This window comes from Bos grunniens, chromosome 6 (assembly GCF_055505025.1).
Source record: "Bos grunniens cultivar Pamir isolate PY7600 chromosome 6, Bosgru_T2T1.0, whole genome shotgun sequence".
Classification (NCBI taxonomy): Eukaryota; Metazoa; Chordata; class Mammalia; order Artiodactyla; family Bovidae; genus Bos; species Bos grunniens.
Window position 1 is genome coordinate 6,236,057 of NC_141170.1, and position 18,159 is coordinate 6,254,215.

At 48.8% G+C, this 18,159-nt stretch overlaps 1 protein-coding gene across 7 annotated transcripts in view; it reads left to right on the forward strand.

Annotated features, from left to right (window-relative positions):
• The first annotated feature begins 3,518 nt into the window (after positions 1–3,518).
• The window catches only part of TAPT1 (transmembrane anterior posterior transformation 1), a 64,933-nt gene continuing 50,292 nt past the window's right edge, over positions 3,519–18,159 (forward strand). For 2 of the 7 annotated variants that reach the window (XM_086404703.1, XM_086404702.1), the window contains exons 1-2: positions 3,567–4,427; positions 17,510–17,640. In XM_086404703.1, the coding sequence (XP_086260829.1) occupies positions 3,635–4,427; positions 17,510–17,640 (924 nt within the window). In that variant the 5' untranslated portion in view covers positions 3,567–3,634. Of the gene's footprint in view, positions 4,428–16,761; positions 16,866–17,509; positions 17,641–18,159 lie in introns of those variants that run through there. The other 5 variants (XM_086404708.1, XM_086404701.1, XM_086404706.1 and 2 more) reach the window with 5 other exon arrangements.

Genomic DNA, 18,159 nt, shown 5'->3' on the forward strand with positions numbered 1-18,159 from the left:
GTCCGACTCTGTGACCCCATGAACTTTGGCCTGCCACACTCCCCTGTCCATGGGATTTTCCAGACAAGAATACTGGAGTGGGTAGCCATTTCCTTCTCCAGGGGATCTTTCCCGACCCAGGGATGGAACCCACATCTCCTGCATTGGCAGGTGGGTTCTTTACCCACTGAGCCACCAGGGAAGCCTCTATCAATAAAGTTACTGCATTTGAAATCCCTGCATTCAACTTTTAGGCCTGATTACAAAGTAATTCTATAACTAAGGATTTCATACTTTTCTACAAATCTTGAGAGTGTAGGCAAATATCTAGCTTTTTACAATCCAGGGGTCCAAGAATCTGCAAAGGGTTAGGAAGGATTTATCACAAAATTCTACAAAAGGACACCAGGGTAATCTAGTGTAATGCTCTACAGGGGAGAAAATGAAACACAGAGATGTCACATGTGTCACCTTAGGTCAAAAGACTGATGGGACAGCTAAAGCCCCGGCTTCTCCAGATTCAGGGTCCTTTCAAGTCAGCAAAGCACGTGATGTTTTTGTTACTCGGGAAAAGTATATGGAGCTAATTTCAAACATATTTTAGGGGCAATATACCAGAAATATTATCAAGAGGTAAGTTGCTTCCTACTCAGTCTAAACAAAAGGAAGCATTCAAAGTTAGCACTAAGGAGGAATAAAAAGGAAAATCTTTTTTTGTTTTGTTCTTTTAACTCCTACTATTGTGTAGGTATTGCCCCATTTACTAGTGAAAGATACTAAGAACCAGAGTTTATAGACTCAAAAGAAAATTTTCTGGAGCTTGAATCCATGGTTCACATACAATGTGTTCAATGTATTTTCTATAGTCATAAAATCAGTTATTAAACATTTATTAAAAATGAAGTTGTGATTTATTTTTTAAACTGTATACACTACTCACCCACTTTTCATTCTTTTTAAAAACATTTTGTGTTTTGCTCTTTTGAAAATACAGCAGCTACATGGTAGCTATTACCACCATTAGGTAAAGGCTACACAGTTAATTAAGAATATGTGTAGCACTTTACAAGCTCTTGATTGAATTTACATAATCACTTATGTGTACATATTAAAATGTAATTTAAATGTATAAATCCCTTAAGTTTCTCCACTCCTTGAATAGTTTTCTTTCTATATTGTTTATATGTAAAGACTATTCTCAGCTTCTCATTCTTGCCCATCACTTTCCTCTATTGAAACTATTACCCAGCAATGAATTATTTCTTTCACTTGCAGTTAATACAGTGACATGTTAACAGCATACCATCTAATTGTTGAATTAATGTTTTAAGTTCAATTCCTGTAGCTTATTGTCAACCAAATCCTGCTTTTAACTTATACCTTAACTCAAAATGCTTCTTGATGTGTCTTAAATGGTGAGGGTTATCATGTCTTTTTGAACTACTCCTATTATTTCCTAACAGTAGCATTATAAATCTAAGCGTATACCTTTTGTTCTGCAACTGATAAAGAAAACATTGTATTTTAAGTTCTATTTATTGTTCTCAGAGAACTGTTGGTTTTCTATGCTCTATAACTATTTAAGATTATGTGTAACTTGCCTTTTTGATAATACACAATACATATTTGACAATACCCTTTTCCTGGATTCTGAAATTCTGACAATGGGTTGAATGAACACAAATAAACTTTTCACGTACAATAAGATATTTGACTAATTATCAATACCTAGACAAGGAAAGAATAGTGTTAACTGAAAAAGTTAATGTTCATTTCAAAAATGCTTTGTATTTCCTTTTTGGCCATGCTGAGTAGCATGTGGGATCTTATTTCCCAGATCAGGGATTGAATGCAAGCCCCTTGCGTTGGAAGCACAACCACCACAGAAGTCCCTCAAAAATGCTTTTTATCATGTTCCACTTCAAGATGGGTTTGTTTGAAACGGTGCAATTTCATAAAACATCAGAGAAAATAATGTAGCGCCAGTAAAAAGATCCACTTGGTGAAAAGTTATCAGAGTTTCAGCTTTCCTGCTTCTGGTTAGTTCCTCTGCTGAAACACCTTCACACCTGACCTGGACACAGGACTCCCTCCCTTTGCTGACTATTTTAAAGGACAAAGACGGCCTTTAGAACACCTGGTCTTCTTCAGGCCCTTACAGAACAAGAGAGAAATCCATTCCTACAACTGGCTGCCTTAGGAAACAGACTTTACAATTCTTTCCCTTCCAGTTCCTGTGGAGTTAAAAGCAGGGCCCATCAGCCAGTAAACCTGGTGAGACAGGAATTGGGAACTGACAGCAACAAGCAGTAAAAGCTTCCTTCCTCCTGGACAATCGGTAAATAATAGAACAGGATGGTTTTACTCTATCAAAAATCAGAGAATAACAGAATTCGAGCCTTAAGGAATCTCAGAGGCCACACAGTTTTCAGTACCTTTTGATTTTCAAAATAAATCTGAAGATTTGACCAGAGCACTTGTTTTTGACTAATTTAACTCAGTTTTGACAGATGTAACCAAAACAAGAGAATTTCGTGGTCACAGGGATGTTTAGAAATGTAATTCTCCCAACAGTTCCGTTTTCTGAAGGATAAGGATGTTCCAAAGACATCAGTTCCTCCTTTCACTGGCGCCCGAGGGCCAGTTCCCATCTACCGGGTCTTCCTGGTCCAGCTAGGTCCCTCACCCCCTACCCCTCGACCTGCTCTTAAATCTGTGAGGCAGCTGTCCTCTCTGCATGGAGCCCAGAACAGCCCACTCTGAGTCTGCAACCAGGTGGGTACCCGCTGGCGACAACAGAACCCTCAAGGTCTCTGATGAACCACCACGAGGTCGATTTTTGCTCTGTTCACAACCCGCTTGTATCAGAGCTTCCCTGGGGGTTCAGACGGTAAAGCGTCTGGCTGCAATGCAGGAGACCCGGGTTCAATCCCTGGGTGGGGAAGATTCCCTGGAGAAGAGCATGGCAACCCACTCCAGTATGCTTGCCTGGAGAATCCCATGGACAGAGGAGCCCGGCGGCCTACAGTAGTCCGTGGGGTCACAAAGAGTCGGACACGGCTTAAGTGACTTCACTTTTCTATTTATCTATCTAGCTCTCCAGTTGAGGTCTAGGGAACTTCCAGACAACTTAACCTTAAGCGAAGAATTCCAGTTTTCCTTAATCAAAAGGGAACCCCCAGGGGCACAGGTTTTAGTTGGCAGACAAGAAACTGACCGGCCACAAAACCCCCCACGCCCATAAACGGAGCGGCCGGCCCCTTCCCAGAGTCTGGAGCATCCTGACTCCCAGCGGCGGCGGCTGGACACCCCGCTCGCTGCGGAGTCACACACGCCCGAGCTGCCTATGGCGGTCACCCCAAGTAAAGAGGGGGCGCCCCGGTGGATGAGCGAGGGCGGCCGAGAGCCGCATCCTAACCCTAACGCCGACAGGCGGCCTTAGGAGGTCCGCGGGCGCGGAAAAAAACAAACGCAAAAACGTAGACAGCACCCGGCTCCTCGGGCGGAGTCCCTGGGCCCGTGCCCTCCCCACTCCGCACCCCCACCTGTTGGGCAGCATCTCCAGGGCACCTTCTGGCCCAAGTGCTTTGGAAACTGTCAACAACAACAACAACAAAAGCCCAGAGGCCCGGGATGCTGACGGGCGAGCCTAACAATGCAGAAGAGCGGGAGCCCGAGGAGCCGACCCGCGGGGGTCGGGGATCATCTGGAGGCCGGGCCGCAGCGCCGCGGCCGTGCCAGCGGTGCCAAGACCGGGCGGGCGGCGGCGCCGGCGCACTCCGGGCACCGAGCCTGCAAAAGGGGCCCCGGGCGAGCAGCCGGCCACCTCGCAGACGGCGGGCAGCGGGCGCAGCAGCAGCGGCCGCCGCTCCGGGGCTCCTCGGCCGACCCTCCGGCCGCCGCCGCCGCGCTCGGCTTGCTCCCGCCGGGGCCCCGACCCGAGCCCCGGTGGCGCTCGCTCTCCCCGGCCGCGCGGCCCGGCGGCATGGAGCCCGGCGCGGCGCGGGAAAGCAGCGCGCGGCACGGGGACGGCAGGAAGAAGATGGCGGCGGCCGTGGCGGCGGCGGCGGCGGCCGCCTCCTCTCACGCGCCGCTGACGCCAATGGCGCGCGCCGGCCGGCGGGCCGCGGATGGCGGCGGCGGCGGCGGCGGCCCGGGCTCCGCTGAGGGGCGGGGCGAGGCGGGAAGGGGGCCGGCCGGAGGCGGAGGCCGGGCCGGCGCCTGGAGGGAGGCGGTGGGGACGGTTTGCTGTGCTCGGAACATGGCGGGCGTCGGCGACGCGGCCGCCCCGAGAGAAGGCGGCGCGGACGGCGCCGAGCGGGATGGCCGCGCTGAGGCGGAGCAGCTGGGCGGCGGCGGCCACGGGCCCCCGCCGGCGCCTCAGCACACGGAGACGCTGGGCTTCTACGAGAGCGACCGGCGGCGGGAGCGGCGCCGCAGCCGCGCAGGTGAGGAGGGCGGGCGGGGAGGCGGGCGGCGCTAGGCCGCGGCCGCGGCGGCGAAGGGCGGCGAGAGGCGCCGCGCGGGACTCCGGCCGCGAGTCCGGGGGCGGCCGGGGCTTGGCTGGGCGCGCGCGGAGCCGGCGCGGCTCCCGAGGCGCCGCGGCCGCTGACAGGCTCCTCGGGCGGGGCCGCCGGCAGCGCCGAGGCCCCCGGGCGATAAAACGCCCGCCCGGCCAGGTGCGTCCGAGAGACAGAGAGAGGGGGGCAGCGGCCGGGGGCGTTCGTCCCCGCTCCCTTTTCCTGCTGCTTCTGGAAGGTCTTTCTTTAAAACAAACAAACGAAACAGAGCGCCTGGGGTGTCCTCCCGCCTCGATAACGTTGGCGAGCATCTCACCCCCGACCCCCGGCTCGAGGAGCTCAAAACTGAGCAGCGCGAGGCTGGATTTCATTATCTGTGTGCCAAGGTGACTTCTGTTCTGTTTTCAGCGAACTTGAGTCATCCGAACCTGTTAACTTGCTCTCTAAATAATGTGTTCTTCTGCCGCAGATAACGCGGTGGTAATGACAGCGAAGTTTCAGCTCTTCTGCCCAGCGTATAAATATTTAGCACTCCTGCACATGTTACCTGTGAACTTTTCCTAAACCGAAACTTCAGCCACTTTAAAAAAAAAAAGAAAAGAAAAGGCAGCACTTGCGAATCCTCCTTTCAATGACCGGTTTTTAAGCCTGTTGTTTTAGTATTGTTTCTTTCGGCTGTAGGATTTTATTCTTGTGTTCAGAAAGTTTTTAAAAGTTGCCTTTGTATTCATACTGCAGTTCTGTTATGGGGCTCGAAAGAAGGGAAGACATTGAGATGTATGTTTCAGTGAATGTAGAGTGATCGTAGCATTTTATTTCCTGCGTAATTCTGAGTTTTGAAAATCAGTGGAGCCATAACTCCCTTTGAATTTCTTCCAACTACAAATTGTTTCAGCTCCACAGTAGGAGCTGCATTAGCCGTTATTCCTGCAGTTCGTGCTAATAAATGTTTAAGTCCTAAGGCTTACTGCATCATTGGCTGTACTTGTGTATGGAAGACTTGAAAGTCCTTTAGTGCTAACTTGGTCTGATCAAGTGAGATGGTGATTGATTTGCTAATTATCAGAGCTAGACATAGGTTAGCTTTTGTAGAGATCTTTATCTTTGAAAAATTAAGTACAGACTGTGCCTTGTTTTGTCTTTCTCAATGGGACCACTTAAAAATTCTCAACTCTGTTTGATTAAGTTGTCACTTTAAACTTTTGCTTGGGAGAGTGTTTACTTTCTGAATTGATCAGATCTGAGTAAGACAAAGGATTAAATCTCTCAGCTGTCTGTTTACTTACTTGGACTTGAAAATTAAAAGCACTCTGGTGCAAATAGAGAGCAATGTGGCCAGGTTTCATTGTAATTTTTTGAAATATTTATGAGTTTCAGGAAATCCAACATTATAAATGTTGCTTGCACGCACAAAAAATGAAGTTGTCAGGAGCCTTTTGATGAGCACAGGTGCTGGGACCCTTAGCACCATTTCCGTAGCCGTGCCCAACATCCCTCTGGATACCTGTGACCGTGGACTTCTACAGACTTCATGCCGCCCATGCATTCTTCCTCATCATGGGTTGCTGAGGGTGGTTTACTTAACATGTTCGAAGCTGGACTTTCAACCCAGAGTTGCGGCAAGTCGTTATCAGGGACACACTTCCGGCTCTGGTTGTTGGGGTAGTTAAGTGTTTCCCCAGTTCCATCCGTTCAGTGGAGGTGAGATGTGTGTGGCAGCCCTTGAGGATCAGGACTTAGGTGAGGGTCCCAGGAGATCTCAGCTGGAGTCACCAGCCAGCGTTGTTCTGTCTTGGCCTCCACGTGGGCCCCTTGTCCTCTCTCCCAGGTGTCTGTCCCTCTCTAGTAGGCACACAGCTCTCGCCACTGCCGGAACCCACTCCCTAACACTGATGCTGTTCTGGTCAGACTCTCCTCACTGGAGATTCGAAGCCTTGCAGTCATTCTGAAAGGCCGTGGCCTGCTCGAGTGCCCAGTGCATTCACCCTGACCCTCCAGCATCGCTCCCTTCCGCTGCTCAGCATCCTTTCCTTCCTCTCCCGTCCAGAATTTAGAAAATTCTTCCCTAGGGGCTGCCCTGGGCCAGAGGGCCTTAGAGTGGCACCACCTAGGGTCCTGTGAGCAGCATTTCTTCCTGAGTCAGATGTCTCCCAAGACTGGATGCTTGCACTAAAGGTGTTGCTCTGTCCATTTTTTATATTCCCGCGCTGCCTCTGATACTCTGGTCTTCCCTCCTTTCCTGCCAATTCAGGGCAACCTTTGTCTTGCCTTTTGAAAGTCAGAATTTTAGTGTCTTGGTGGCCTAAAGCATCAGTTAGTTCCAAAGTCTCCTTTATCATTTCTCCCAAGGAATGTAGGACTTGTATAAATTAGATGTTTGTTGGCCTGTCCTAACCATCCAAGATCCTGTAAATGAATATACAGATTAGGTAATTAGCCACACCCTATCAGTCCAAGGAAAATAATTCAGAACATAGTGTTTGAGGTTCCTAGTTTTATTTTGTACTTGTCCGTGTTTATTTATGTGTTTGTAGAATGCATAAGTACGTTAGTTGGTATATATACAGCTACATCAAGGGTCAGCTTTGTTTTTCTCCCTCAAACTCTTGTAATCATTTCATTCACTGAATTCCCTCTGAGTCGTGAGTAGCCTGGTGGTGGGCTGAGACTTTTCTCAGGTCTGGTACTTAAACTGTACCATGGTTAGAAATGCCTAGTTCACGCCTCACTCCCAGTTTCGTTCTCTCTCATGACGGTCGCTGTGTATTTAACCCGCCTTGCCTCACATGGTCCCCCGTCTTGAACTCTGGATGTATTCGTCATCACAAACTGCAGATTCATCTCTTCTTTTTTTCTTCTTCTTAAAAAATATGTATTAATGTGTACACTTAAGAATAGTTAAAATGGTAACATTTATGTATATTTTACTGCAATAAAAATAAATTTAAAAATTAAAACAAAATATGACCAACTTCTATTGTCCTTTTTGCTATTAGACCAGATAATAAGTACATATTGCTGATACTTCCTAGTGAGCCAGTGGTTTCAGGACTCTACGCCTTCACTGCCAAAGGCGTGGGTTTGATCCCTGAGCAGGGAACTAAGATCCTGCCAGCCAGGAGGTTCCCACCCGCCTCACCAGCACTCCCCCACCCCTCCACCCTGCCAAAAAAAAGCACATGTTGCTATGTGTCCCTGTTTGTTCCCCACCTCACTGCTCTGCAGAAGTTCTAAGTGGTAGAGTTTCTGTATAACCATGTTCCCGTTTAGGAATCTAGGTCCAGCGAGTCAACTTTGGACCAAGCGTTGGGCAATCCATTCTTGGCTTATTTCGGTGGTTGAATTGCTTTGTAGACTCTGTGCTTGCCTAATCTACTTGGCTGTTTCATAACTCCACCACGCAGTGGTTTAGTATCCGAAGTATTTAAGTTGGCTCTAATAACTGGAGACTTAACAATAGAAGACCTGGTGTAGAATAAACACAGCAGCTACTGGTGAAGATGAAGCAGTGACTATGTAATGCAGGTATTGGAATATGTGTAGGAGCAGGTGTTGCTTATAAAACAAAAGAACTTGGAGTAGGGTATGGGTGAACAGCCAGGTTTCTGACTGTAAATGGCCCCGGTGCCATGGGGCCCATTTCGTTCCTTTCCCATGGCGACTCTTCACTTCTGGAACTTAAACTTGTTACCACCACGTTTGCTCCTCTTCACTTTCTTTGCATTTTAGACCTCTTGCTTACCTCCATGAGAGAGTGGACAGAGCAAGGAAAACTAAAGCCCAGAAAAACCAACTGACGCCTTTTTAGCAGCTCCCACAAAAGATTTCGTCTGGGACTAAGGTTCAGATTCACCATGTCTGTCCTGTTGTGTAACTGAAAATTTAATATGTTAAAATACATTTTCATTTAACCAGTCCTGAGTCGGACACGACTGAGCGACTGAACTGAACTGATCCTCTACAAATATGTTGCATAGTTATCCTTGTGGCCCGAGAGTTATCCTGATGGATGATTAAAGCCTGTGATTTGGAAAATTATGCCCTAAAGTAAATCAATTTCTCATCTACAAAGTGATCCAGTGGTTTTAGGACTCTACGCCTTCACTGCCAAAGGCGGGGGTTTGATCCCTGAACTGATCCTTAGGCAGTTGTAAAACTGCCTAAGAAATTACCTGGAGTGACCACAACTCTGATACAGATAATGTAAAATTAGCTTCTTTTCTTCTGACAAATGATTGCTTTTCTTTTAAAATTCTCACCTGCTTTATTTAACTAGTACTTGCAAACTAAAAAGCAATGATATGATCTTTGCCCAGGTCAATATCTTGACCTTTTTAAAGATGTTAAGCTTCCATCTGGTTTGCCCTCCGAAATTCAGTCCTAGAAGCTCATTTGCAGCCCATCTTGGGGAATGTTTGCGTGAAAGAGGTCTTTGAAAAGACTATATCATTGACTGTCAAGTTAATGATACTCTGTTCCCATATTTAGTTCTTTGTAACCTTGTAACCTTGGAAAAAGTCACCACTCTTTTTGTATCTGTTTTTCCATCTAAAAATTTATGAATATCTTTTCTGTTGTTTACTTCCCAAAAGAGGTTATTTATAAATAGATTGAGAGCTTTGACAGCTTCAGATCAGATCAGATCGGTCGCTCAGTCGTGTCCGACTCTGCAACCCCATGAATCGCAGCACGCCAGGCCTCCCTGTCCATCACCAACTCCCGGAATTCACTCAGACTCACGTCCATTGAGTCAGTGATGCCATCCAGCCATCTCATCCTCTGTCGTCCCCTTCTCCTCCTGCCCCCAATCCCTCCCAGCATCAGAGTCTTTTCCAATGAGTCAACTCTTCCCATGAGCTGGCCAAAGTACTGGAGTTTCAGCTTTAGCATCATTCCTTCCAGAGAAATCCCAGGGCTGATCTCCTTCAGAATGGACTGGTTGCATCTCCTTGCAGTCCAAGGGACTCTCAAGAGTCTTCTCCAACACCACAGTTCAAAAGCAGCAATTCTTCGGCGCTCAGCCTTCTTCACAGTCCAACTCTCACATCCATACATGACCACAGAAAAAACCATAGCCTTGACTAGACGAACCTTTGTTGGCAAAGTAATGTCTCTGCTTTTGAACATGCTATGTAGGTTAGTCATAACTTTCCTTCCAAGGAGTAAGTGTCTTTTAATTTCATGGCTGCAGTCACCATCTGCAGTGATTTTGGAGCCCAGAAAAATAAAGTCTGACACTGTTTCCACTGTTTCCCCATCTATTTCCCATGAAGTGGTGGGACCGGATGCCATGATCTTTGTTTTCTGAATGTTGAGCTTTAAGCCCACTTTGTCACTCTGCACTTTCACTTTCATCAAGAAGCTTTTGAGTTCCTCTTCACTTTCTGCCATAAGGGTGGTGTCATCTGCGTATCTGAGGTAATTGATATTTCTCCCGGCAATCTTGATTCCAGCTTGTGTTTCTTCCAGTCCAGCGTTTCTCATGATGTACTCTGCATATAAGTTAAATAAACAGGATGACAATATACAGCCTTGACGAACTCCTTTTCCTATTTGGAACCAGTCTGTTGTTCCATGTCCAGTTCTAACTGTTGCTTCCTGACCATATTTGAGTTAGGAAAGCAAGATTGCTATCATTGATTCCTAGTTGGCCTTGTACAAGGGTATGCCTTTGTATTTGTGTAATAAACTTGTAACTAATATCTTAGTGTAACTTTAGTAAAGCCTATTAAGGATCACATTATTTAAGATCATGGAGATTTGCATGTTTCATAGTATTGTCCTAGCAGTTAACCAGTATTACTTTCCAATTTTTTAATGGTCCATGCTATTTTAAGAAAGATATATTTGGACATATTACTGAACATGTAAATATATTTATGATTACTCATTACTTCAAATTAATACTTTTTATCCTGAGTTCTTATTTGTCTCTCAGAAGATAATTAATCATAACATGTCTCTGTTCAGGTATGAGGAAGAAGCCATTCATACTGTGGTCTTTGTCAATTTAGGGTAGTGGATCACAAGCAACTCTGCAGTACATGCATACTCATTAAAACAATCTGGGCTAACTGATTCAGGTTTATGGTTGATATTATTTTCCCAGTGTTAAATGTTCATGACTGGCAAGGCTCACTTATTCAAATGTAGAAGCTCCTATTTCTATTAAATAGTGAAATACTTCTATTTTACTGAATAATATTTCTTGTTGGTGAGAACTGGATAAATGAGCTAAAATTGGTTGACATCTGAAAAGCTCAAACGGTATTGAGAAAACAATTGGGTTATTTTATTTTGGAAAATAATTTGCACTTACACTAGAAAGACAGATGTTTGACATAACAAATGAAAGTCACTCTTGCTAAGAAGGCGTGAAGCCCCGCCGCAGCACGGAGAAAGCGCAGGTCCCGTTGTGTGTGTGCTCAGTTCCCGAGTCGTGTCCAGCTCTTTGCGCCCCTGTGGACTGCCGCCCGCCAGCTCCTCTGTCCATGCGAGCTCTGGTCCACTGAACCAGCTGAGTTCTTGAAGAGTGGCAGCCAGAGGTCAAAGAGCAGTAGCCATCTTCCTGAATAATTAGCCAGGCAGCCTGCCAGAATTGCAGGACAAGTGAGTTCAGGTACATCCGTATAATGGAGAAAACAGTGTTTAAAACAATAGCAGTAACAAACAGAAACACTGAAACACAGCTATGCTGCAGAGCGGAAGGTTCCAGAACAGAAGTAGAAGGTATATTCAAGAATGTATCCGTGACCAGGAAAAGGTTGTGGGGGCGGCGGGGTGGGGACCAGACGGCAGCGGGACTGCCGCATTGTACCTGAGGAGCTCGGGCCACAGGGCAGCAGAAGCCCCTTCTGCAGTTCGGATCAGAGGCTCCTCCTGGGAGATGGAAGCCAGGCCAGGGCTCGGTCGTCTTCTCTAGAAGGATCGTCAGAGAGATGGACGGTAATTACGATCCAGGGGGAGAGTGTGTGTGTGCAGTCGCTCAGCCGTGTCCAGCTGTTTGCAGCTCCAGGGACTGCAGCACGCCATGGTTCCCTGTCCTTCACCATCTCCTGGAGTTTGCTCACATTCATGTCCATCGAGTCGGTGATACTATCTTAACTGTCTCATCCTCTGCTGTCTGCTTCTCCTTTTGCCTTCAGTCTTTCCAGCATCAGGGTCTTTGCCAATGAATCAGCTTGTTGAATCAGTTGGCCAAAGTATTGGAGCTTCAGCATCAGTCCTTCCAATGAATATTCAGGGTGGATTTCCTTTAGGATTGACTAGTTTGATCTCCTTGCTGTCCAAGGGACTCTATGTAGAGTCTTCTCCAGCACCGCATCAATTCTTTGGTGCTGGGTTCTATTCCCAACTTGCCTCTTAGCTTTTCAGTGACTTTGGACAAGTCTCTGAAGCTCTATGAGCCTCAGATTCTTGATTTGAAAAACGTGAACACTGTCAACTGTGCCTTTAGCTCTCAGAGTTGTGGTGAGGGTTTGATGAAGTACTGTGTGCAGCACCTTTGTAAGCCACCTCAGTCAGGTGTTACATTTGTGTTAGTCCCTCAGTCGTGTCTGACTCTGTGCCAGGCTCCCCTGTCCATGGAATTCTCCAGGCAAGAATGCTGGAGTGTGTGGCCATTCCTTTCTCCAGGGGATCGTCCTACTCCAGGGATTGAACCCAGGTCTCCTGCATTGCAGGCAGGTCTGAGCCACCAGAGAAGCAGAGGACCCTAATTCCTTAAGCAGGGCCAGTCCTTCAGGAGTGTGGCGGGGTGGAGGGGTGTGGTGGACAGGGAGGAGTGTGGGGAGGAGGAGGTAAGAAAGCTTTCCATCTGTCTCACCCATGAAGCTTGGTTCTTTTGTTAGTATTGCTTTAATGTTTCTTTTAAAACTGTTCTCCAACCCATTGCTGCTGCTGCTGCTGTCACTTCAGTCATGTCCGACTCTGTGCGACTCCATAGACAGCAGCCCACCAGGCTCCCCCATCCCTGGGATTCTCCAGGCAAGAACACTGGAGTGGGTTGCCATTGCCTTTTTTGCTCCAACCCACTAGTATGGTGTTAATGATAGGTAAACCTTACCCTTAGACTCAACTCATTCGGGGCTGGACTTGGGGAAGATCCGGATACATGGTGCTTGGTTTCAGAAAGTTTAAGGGCTGGCAAGGGAGCTGCTTAGTAAACAGTGTAACATCACAGAAGTAAACCCAGGGTGCTGGGAGCACAGAGATGGGGTCGGGGGGTGGTTCCCAGTTTTCCAGAACACAGTGGCCTGTTTACAAAAGCACTAAAGACAATGATAGAATGATCTAGTGCCAGAAGGTACAGGCTTTAGGGATGGACTGCTTGATTTAAATGCTGGCTGTACTGTACGCTTCTTCTGTGACCTTGGAGGCCTCCTTCACTTCTCTGTGCCTCAGTTTCTTCATCTATAAAATGGGCATGATGATAAAGCCTGTCTCGTGGTTATGAGAACTGTGTACTCAAAACATGTTTTATCCTTTAATGCTTGTGTTTAGTGTTAAAATTTCCATTGGAGAATCAAAATTGGTATTTACAACTGAAATTCTTGCATTTCTAGAGGTAGAATCCTGATGCAGTACTTCTTCACATTTATAATAGAGTTAAAACACCCTCATAGGTTTATATTTTATAATTTTTTAAAACTCGTTTAAGGAAAGTTCCTTAGGTTATACATTTCGTTAAATGTGCTTGTTAGACATGTTCCCTTTTATCCTTGGAAACAGGGTTGCAGCCGTGGCAGTAAAGGTTAGGTGACCACCAAACGCGGATTGGCTAGTGCTGTGACCATGTGAAGTTACCAGTAAGTAGTTCCAGACAGCGTGTCATGATTTGCGGTCTTCACACCCTTTCATACACAGTCGCTGGAACATCCTTTGTGAATGACAAGCAGGTGACAGGTGTTGTAAAACCGCTCCAAGCCTCGGTTTCCCTCTTCTGTGACGTTGAGATATGTGGGTGGAGCAGGGTCCCAGGACCAGTGGGGACAGAACCGGCGCGGATCCGCCCTCATCTGACGGCTCTCCCTGTGCCCTCCTCTGGACCAGGGCAAAACCCTCGCTGTGGAGGAGGCTCCGTCTTCTGTGGGCCCAGGGAGGACACCGGCCCGGAGGATGACTTTCTAAATAAGCAAGGTACAGGGTCGGGCTGCAGCCCGCGGGCCCACCTGGCCTGAGCTTGCCCAGGTTCAGGACCGAAGGAAGAGCCGGGACTCGGCAACAGAGAGACCTCTGTGGTTTGAAAGGGATGAGGGTGGGGGAGGGGGGCTTCCAGGGAGAAGGTGGGGGGGAGCTCTTTGGTTACCAGGGAAACCAGCCGAGGGCCACGCCCCTCCCCGCCGTTTGACCAGTACAGACTAGGGCCGGGGGCAGCTCTGCTGGAAGTTCAGCCCTGCGCCAGGGACACAGTGAGGCAGGCCCTGGTCGGTCAGCCGATGGACAGAGAGCAAGAGGACAGCCGTCTTGAGCGGCCTGACCACACGGACAGCTCATCCCAGCCTTTCGGTTTAATTTGCTTTTCAAAAGATACACTCGTGTGACAGCCTGTTTATCTAATCCTTCACACACCGAGATACTAGCTCACGCCCCCCAGCTCCCTTCCCTGCCCTTACTGTGTGTGGACGATGTGCCGGGGCCCTTACTGGCTGTGCCCCTGGGGCGGAGTGCAGGTGCCTGTCGGGGACCGTCCTTTGGATGCTCACTGACCAGATGCTCCAGAGCTCTTCCCTGCTGAGAGCGCCCGCATCTCAGAACACACCTGCCCCAGTCCCGGGCACTGTGCTCGAGAAGCTGCCGCGCTCTGCTTCCGCCGCCTCTTATTTCCGATTCTTGCTCTCCACCACACCCTCCTCTGTGACTGCCTTCCTCTCCTCTGAGCCACTCATTCGTTCAGGGAGCATCGGCTGAGCCCTCTTTAGCGCTGTGTCCCGAGGATGCAGAGGGAAAGAACACCGAAGGAGTGTGTGTGTACCCGGGCTCCAGGGGAAAACCCGGGGAGTCTTCTGGAGCAGGTGACTCCGCGCGTCCCTCGCCCATAGAGGCTCACCTGTGTGCTCACATGAGTGGACAGAGGGAGCCTACACACAGCGTTTGCCCGCGGTGAGACGTGTTGTAACTAGAGAACAGCGACCTTGACGTTCAGGGGAGGCAGGCATGCTGCGCGGCGGGAAAGAAAGATAAACTGGGCTGAGTTGGCAGGGCTCTGCTGTCCCCTCTGCCAGGGTGTTGACCTCGCTTGGAGGTGCCACGAGCCCGGGAGGGTTTCTGCCGTCAGCCTGTGTGTGTGCCGACCCGGGCCAGGCCAGGTGGGGCCTAGGGGAGCGAGGAGCGGAAGGCGGGCGCTGGTCAGCCTCCACAGTAACCTGGAGAGAGCCGGGAGGACCACATGCAGACGGAGTTCGGAACAAGAGGGCAAGTTTATAAACGTTTTGAGGAGGAGTCATCAGGGCTTGGAAAGGGGACCGGGGGGGGGGGGGGGGGGGGGGAATGGTCAGAATCGGCCCCCAGCTGCCGGCCTGGAGCCTTGTCACTGGTGAGCCCGGAACTAACGATGGGGCTGCAGTAGTGGGGATTAATGGGGGAAGGGTGGATTGCAGTTTGCCGGCTAAAGGTGCCTTTGGAAATTCTAGGTGGAATTGCCCACAGGCAGTGGAAAGTAGTCCAGGCTCAGGAGTCAAAACCGGAAGCTATGGCAGCGTCAGGATTGAGGTGATGGTTTTGACCTTAGACCGCCCCAGGAGAGAATGTGTAGGGAAGAAAGATAAGAAGAATGAAGAAAAGACACCTGGTGACACATGAAACAATATGGCCTTACAGGGTGGCCGGAATTTTACTGTGGCCCTGCTGTGTTGCATGTGTGTGCGTGTGTGTGAAGTCCTCAGTCATATTCGACTCTTTGCGGCCCCACGGGCTGTGGCCCGCCGGGCTCGTCTGTCCATGGGATTCTCCAGGCAAGAGGACAGGAGCGGGTTGCCATGCCCTCCTCCAGGGGATCTTCCCCACCCAGGGATCGAACCCTTGTCTCTGGCGTCTACCTGCATTAACAGGCAGATTCCTGACCCCTTGCCACCTGGAAAGCCCATAAGAAGCAAGAGCACCCAACCAAACCCGCAAGCCCTTCAGGATCAGGTGGAGGAAGACCAGGGAGTCTGGTGATGCGCCCTTCGGGGCTCGTGACCCTGCTCGCTGGCGTCAGTGCCAGTTTGTGCCAGCGCAGTTTCTTCTGCTTCCTGAATGTCCCGTTGCTTCCCAGCATTCATTCACTTGAAAGAATTGATATTTATAGATATTCACTAATGAAAGCGTCTCTCTTCTGTCCAGTTGGAAAACCAAACTGTGTTCAAGTCTTAACTGTTTGGTCTTTCTCTTCGGTTTTAGCTGTCCTTGTTTACAGCACAAAACACTCTTTTTTCCCCTCTCCTTCAGGCCGTAGATCTTGTGCTGGATCTAGCCAGCCACCAACGTGTTAGAAAGTTCCAAGCCAGAAGTGTCACTCCGTCCGGATGCGGTTGCCTTGAGGCGCACACGGCGGAGCCCACACCTTGTGTCCGTGGCTTCAGCCGAGGTGTCCTGAGAGCACCATGCCCGCGGTCACTGTGCAGCCTGACCTGCCTCTCTGCCCAGCTGCAGTAGGCCCTGGTCGGGTTCTCCACCTCTTTCAGTCTCCAGGTGGCTTTCATGGTACCACTGACTCTCCAAGTCGATTATGAATCTTGTATTTAAAGAAATCTGTAATTTGGGGGTGGGTGGGACTCTGACTTCTGCACATAAGCAAGCCACTTCACCTGATGTTCAAGGAACTCGCTGTCTGTCCCAGTGCTGGAGGAAGTCAGCTGTTTTAGGCCCACTGGGAGGTAGTAAGTCCACTTCTGAGTCTTCCTAGAGACTCTTCCAGAGTGTTTAGGACTGTACACTTCCCCACCCCCGCAGCCTTTAAATCCTAGCGTCATATAAGACAGAACTCCGCAGGAGGACGCTTGTGAGTGAAATCGACCTTCCTGCTTTGTCATCTGTGGGAGGGAACACCAACATGGGGTTTGGGGAAGGAGCAAGAGGCCAGCTCAGAGCAGAGAGGACGCTTTGCAGCCCTTGGTGTCCTGAGTCCGGGAAGAGAGGACAGCCTCCTAGAGAGTGAAGGAGGAAGGGAGGATCTGAGGCCGGGGGCCAAGAGGTCGACCAGGTGGTGGGCTGCCGGGAAGCATGGCCCACACGGTGGAAACATTAGGATCAGGTAACAACCTTACTTGCCATCCCAGGTCTGCCAGATACAGCCCAGTGGAAAGCGTTCAGCCTCCTCCAGCCTTTCTTTGCTCAGCTGAGATGAGACAACGGAGGGTGAATTTGCATCAGAGGAACGGAAAACAGGTGGACAGGTCCACGGGGAGTGCGGTCTTCAGATGGGGTTGAGGTTCTGTCTTGTGTGACTCACAGTTACCATCGTGTTGGGAAGCCTTCACCTGGGGAAATGGTGTTATTTAGACACTGGCAGCATCTCTGAGGCTAAAGAAGAAGGAAGGATTTGTTCCAGTGTCGAGTGTGTTCTTCCGCCCAGCTCACTCCTGGACTGGAGGAGTGCCTCTCGGGTGACTCAGCTTGTGTGTGTGTGCATGTGTGTGTCTCCGTTTTGTGTGCACTTGGTACCCACTCTGTGTGTGTGTGTGCGTGTGTCTCTGTTAGTATCTTTTCCCCTGCCTTCTACTCTGCGTCAGCCCAGGCCCTCTATCACCTAAGACCCCTCACTAGACTCTCAGAGAACTTCTGACTTATATTCTGGCTTATAGCAATGGCCCCTGGTATATTCCCCTGACATTTTCGGTTTATATCACACAAAAACAGCAGTTTTCTCACTCTCCGCTGATGGCTTATGTGTAGTTCAGTTCTGGGCACCGAAACGTAGATACTTTGTTTTATAACCTTGTTTTACGTCTGTGTTACCTGGGGCGCCAGCTAGCCTTGGAAGTCGCTTGATAAATGCTGTTCTTTTTGTTTTGTCTTTTTTTTTCTTGTAGAGCTTTCACTATTCAGGTTCCTCAGCGCTGAACTAACCAGAGGGTACTTCCTTGAACATAATGAGGCCAAGTATACAGAAAGAAGAGAAAGAGTGTACACGTGTATGCGAATACCAAGGGAATTGGAAAAGGTACTGTTATTTTTTTTTAATTACTTGCCATCATTTTGAAAATTATGTCAACATGTTAATTCTATTAAAAACAATTTGAACCGCTTGAGTGGAATTTTTTAAATATTGGGAATAATGTGATCATGAATAATTAGGTGGAATAGGAATTCCCAGATAGGGAGAGTCTTTAAAAAGTGCATTTTTCAGTGTCAGATCCAGTGATCTGTAACTTCGCTATTTATTAAACTTGCTGAATTCCCATTTGAGTCCTCCCTGGTGGCTCAGTGGTAAAGAATCTGCCTCCAATGCAGGAGTCATGGGTTTTATTCCTGGGTCAGGAAGATCCCCTGGAGGAGGAAATAGGTACTCACTCCGAGTCTTCTTGGCTGGAGAATCCTGCAGAGCGAGGAGCCCTTGCCCACCAGGCTCCCCGTCCATGGGACCACAGACGAGCTGGACACTCCTGGCAACTAAACAGTACAAGCAATAGTTCCCATTTCTGTCCCATCCAGATAACTTTCTTCAAGGAATTACTCTTTT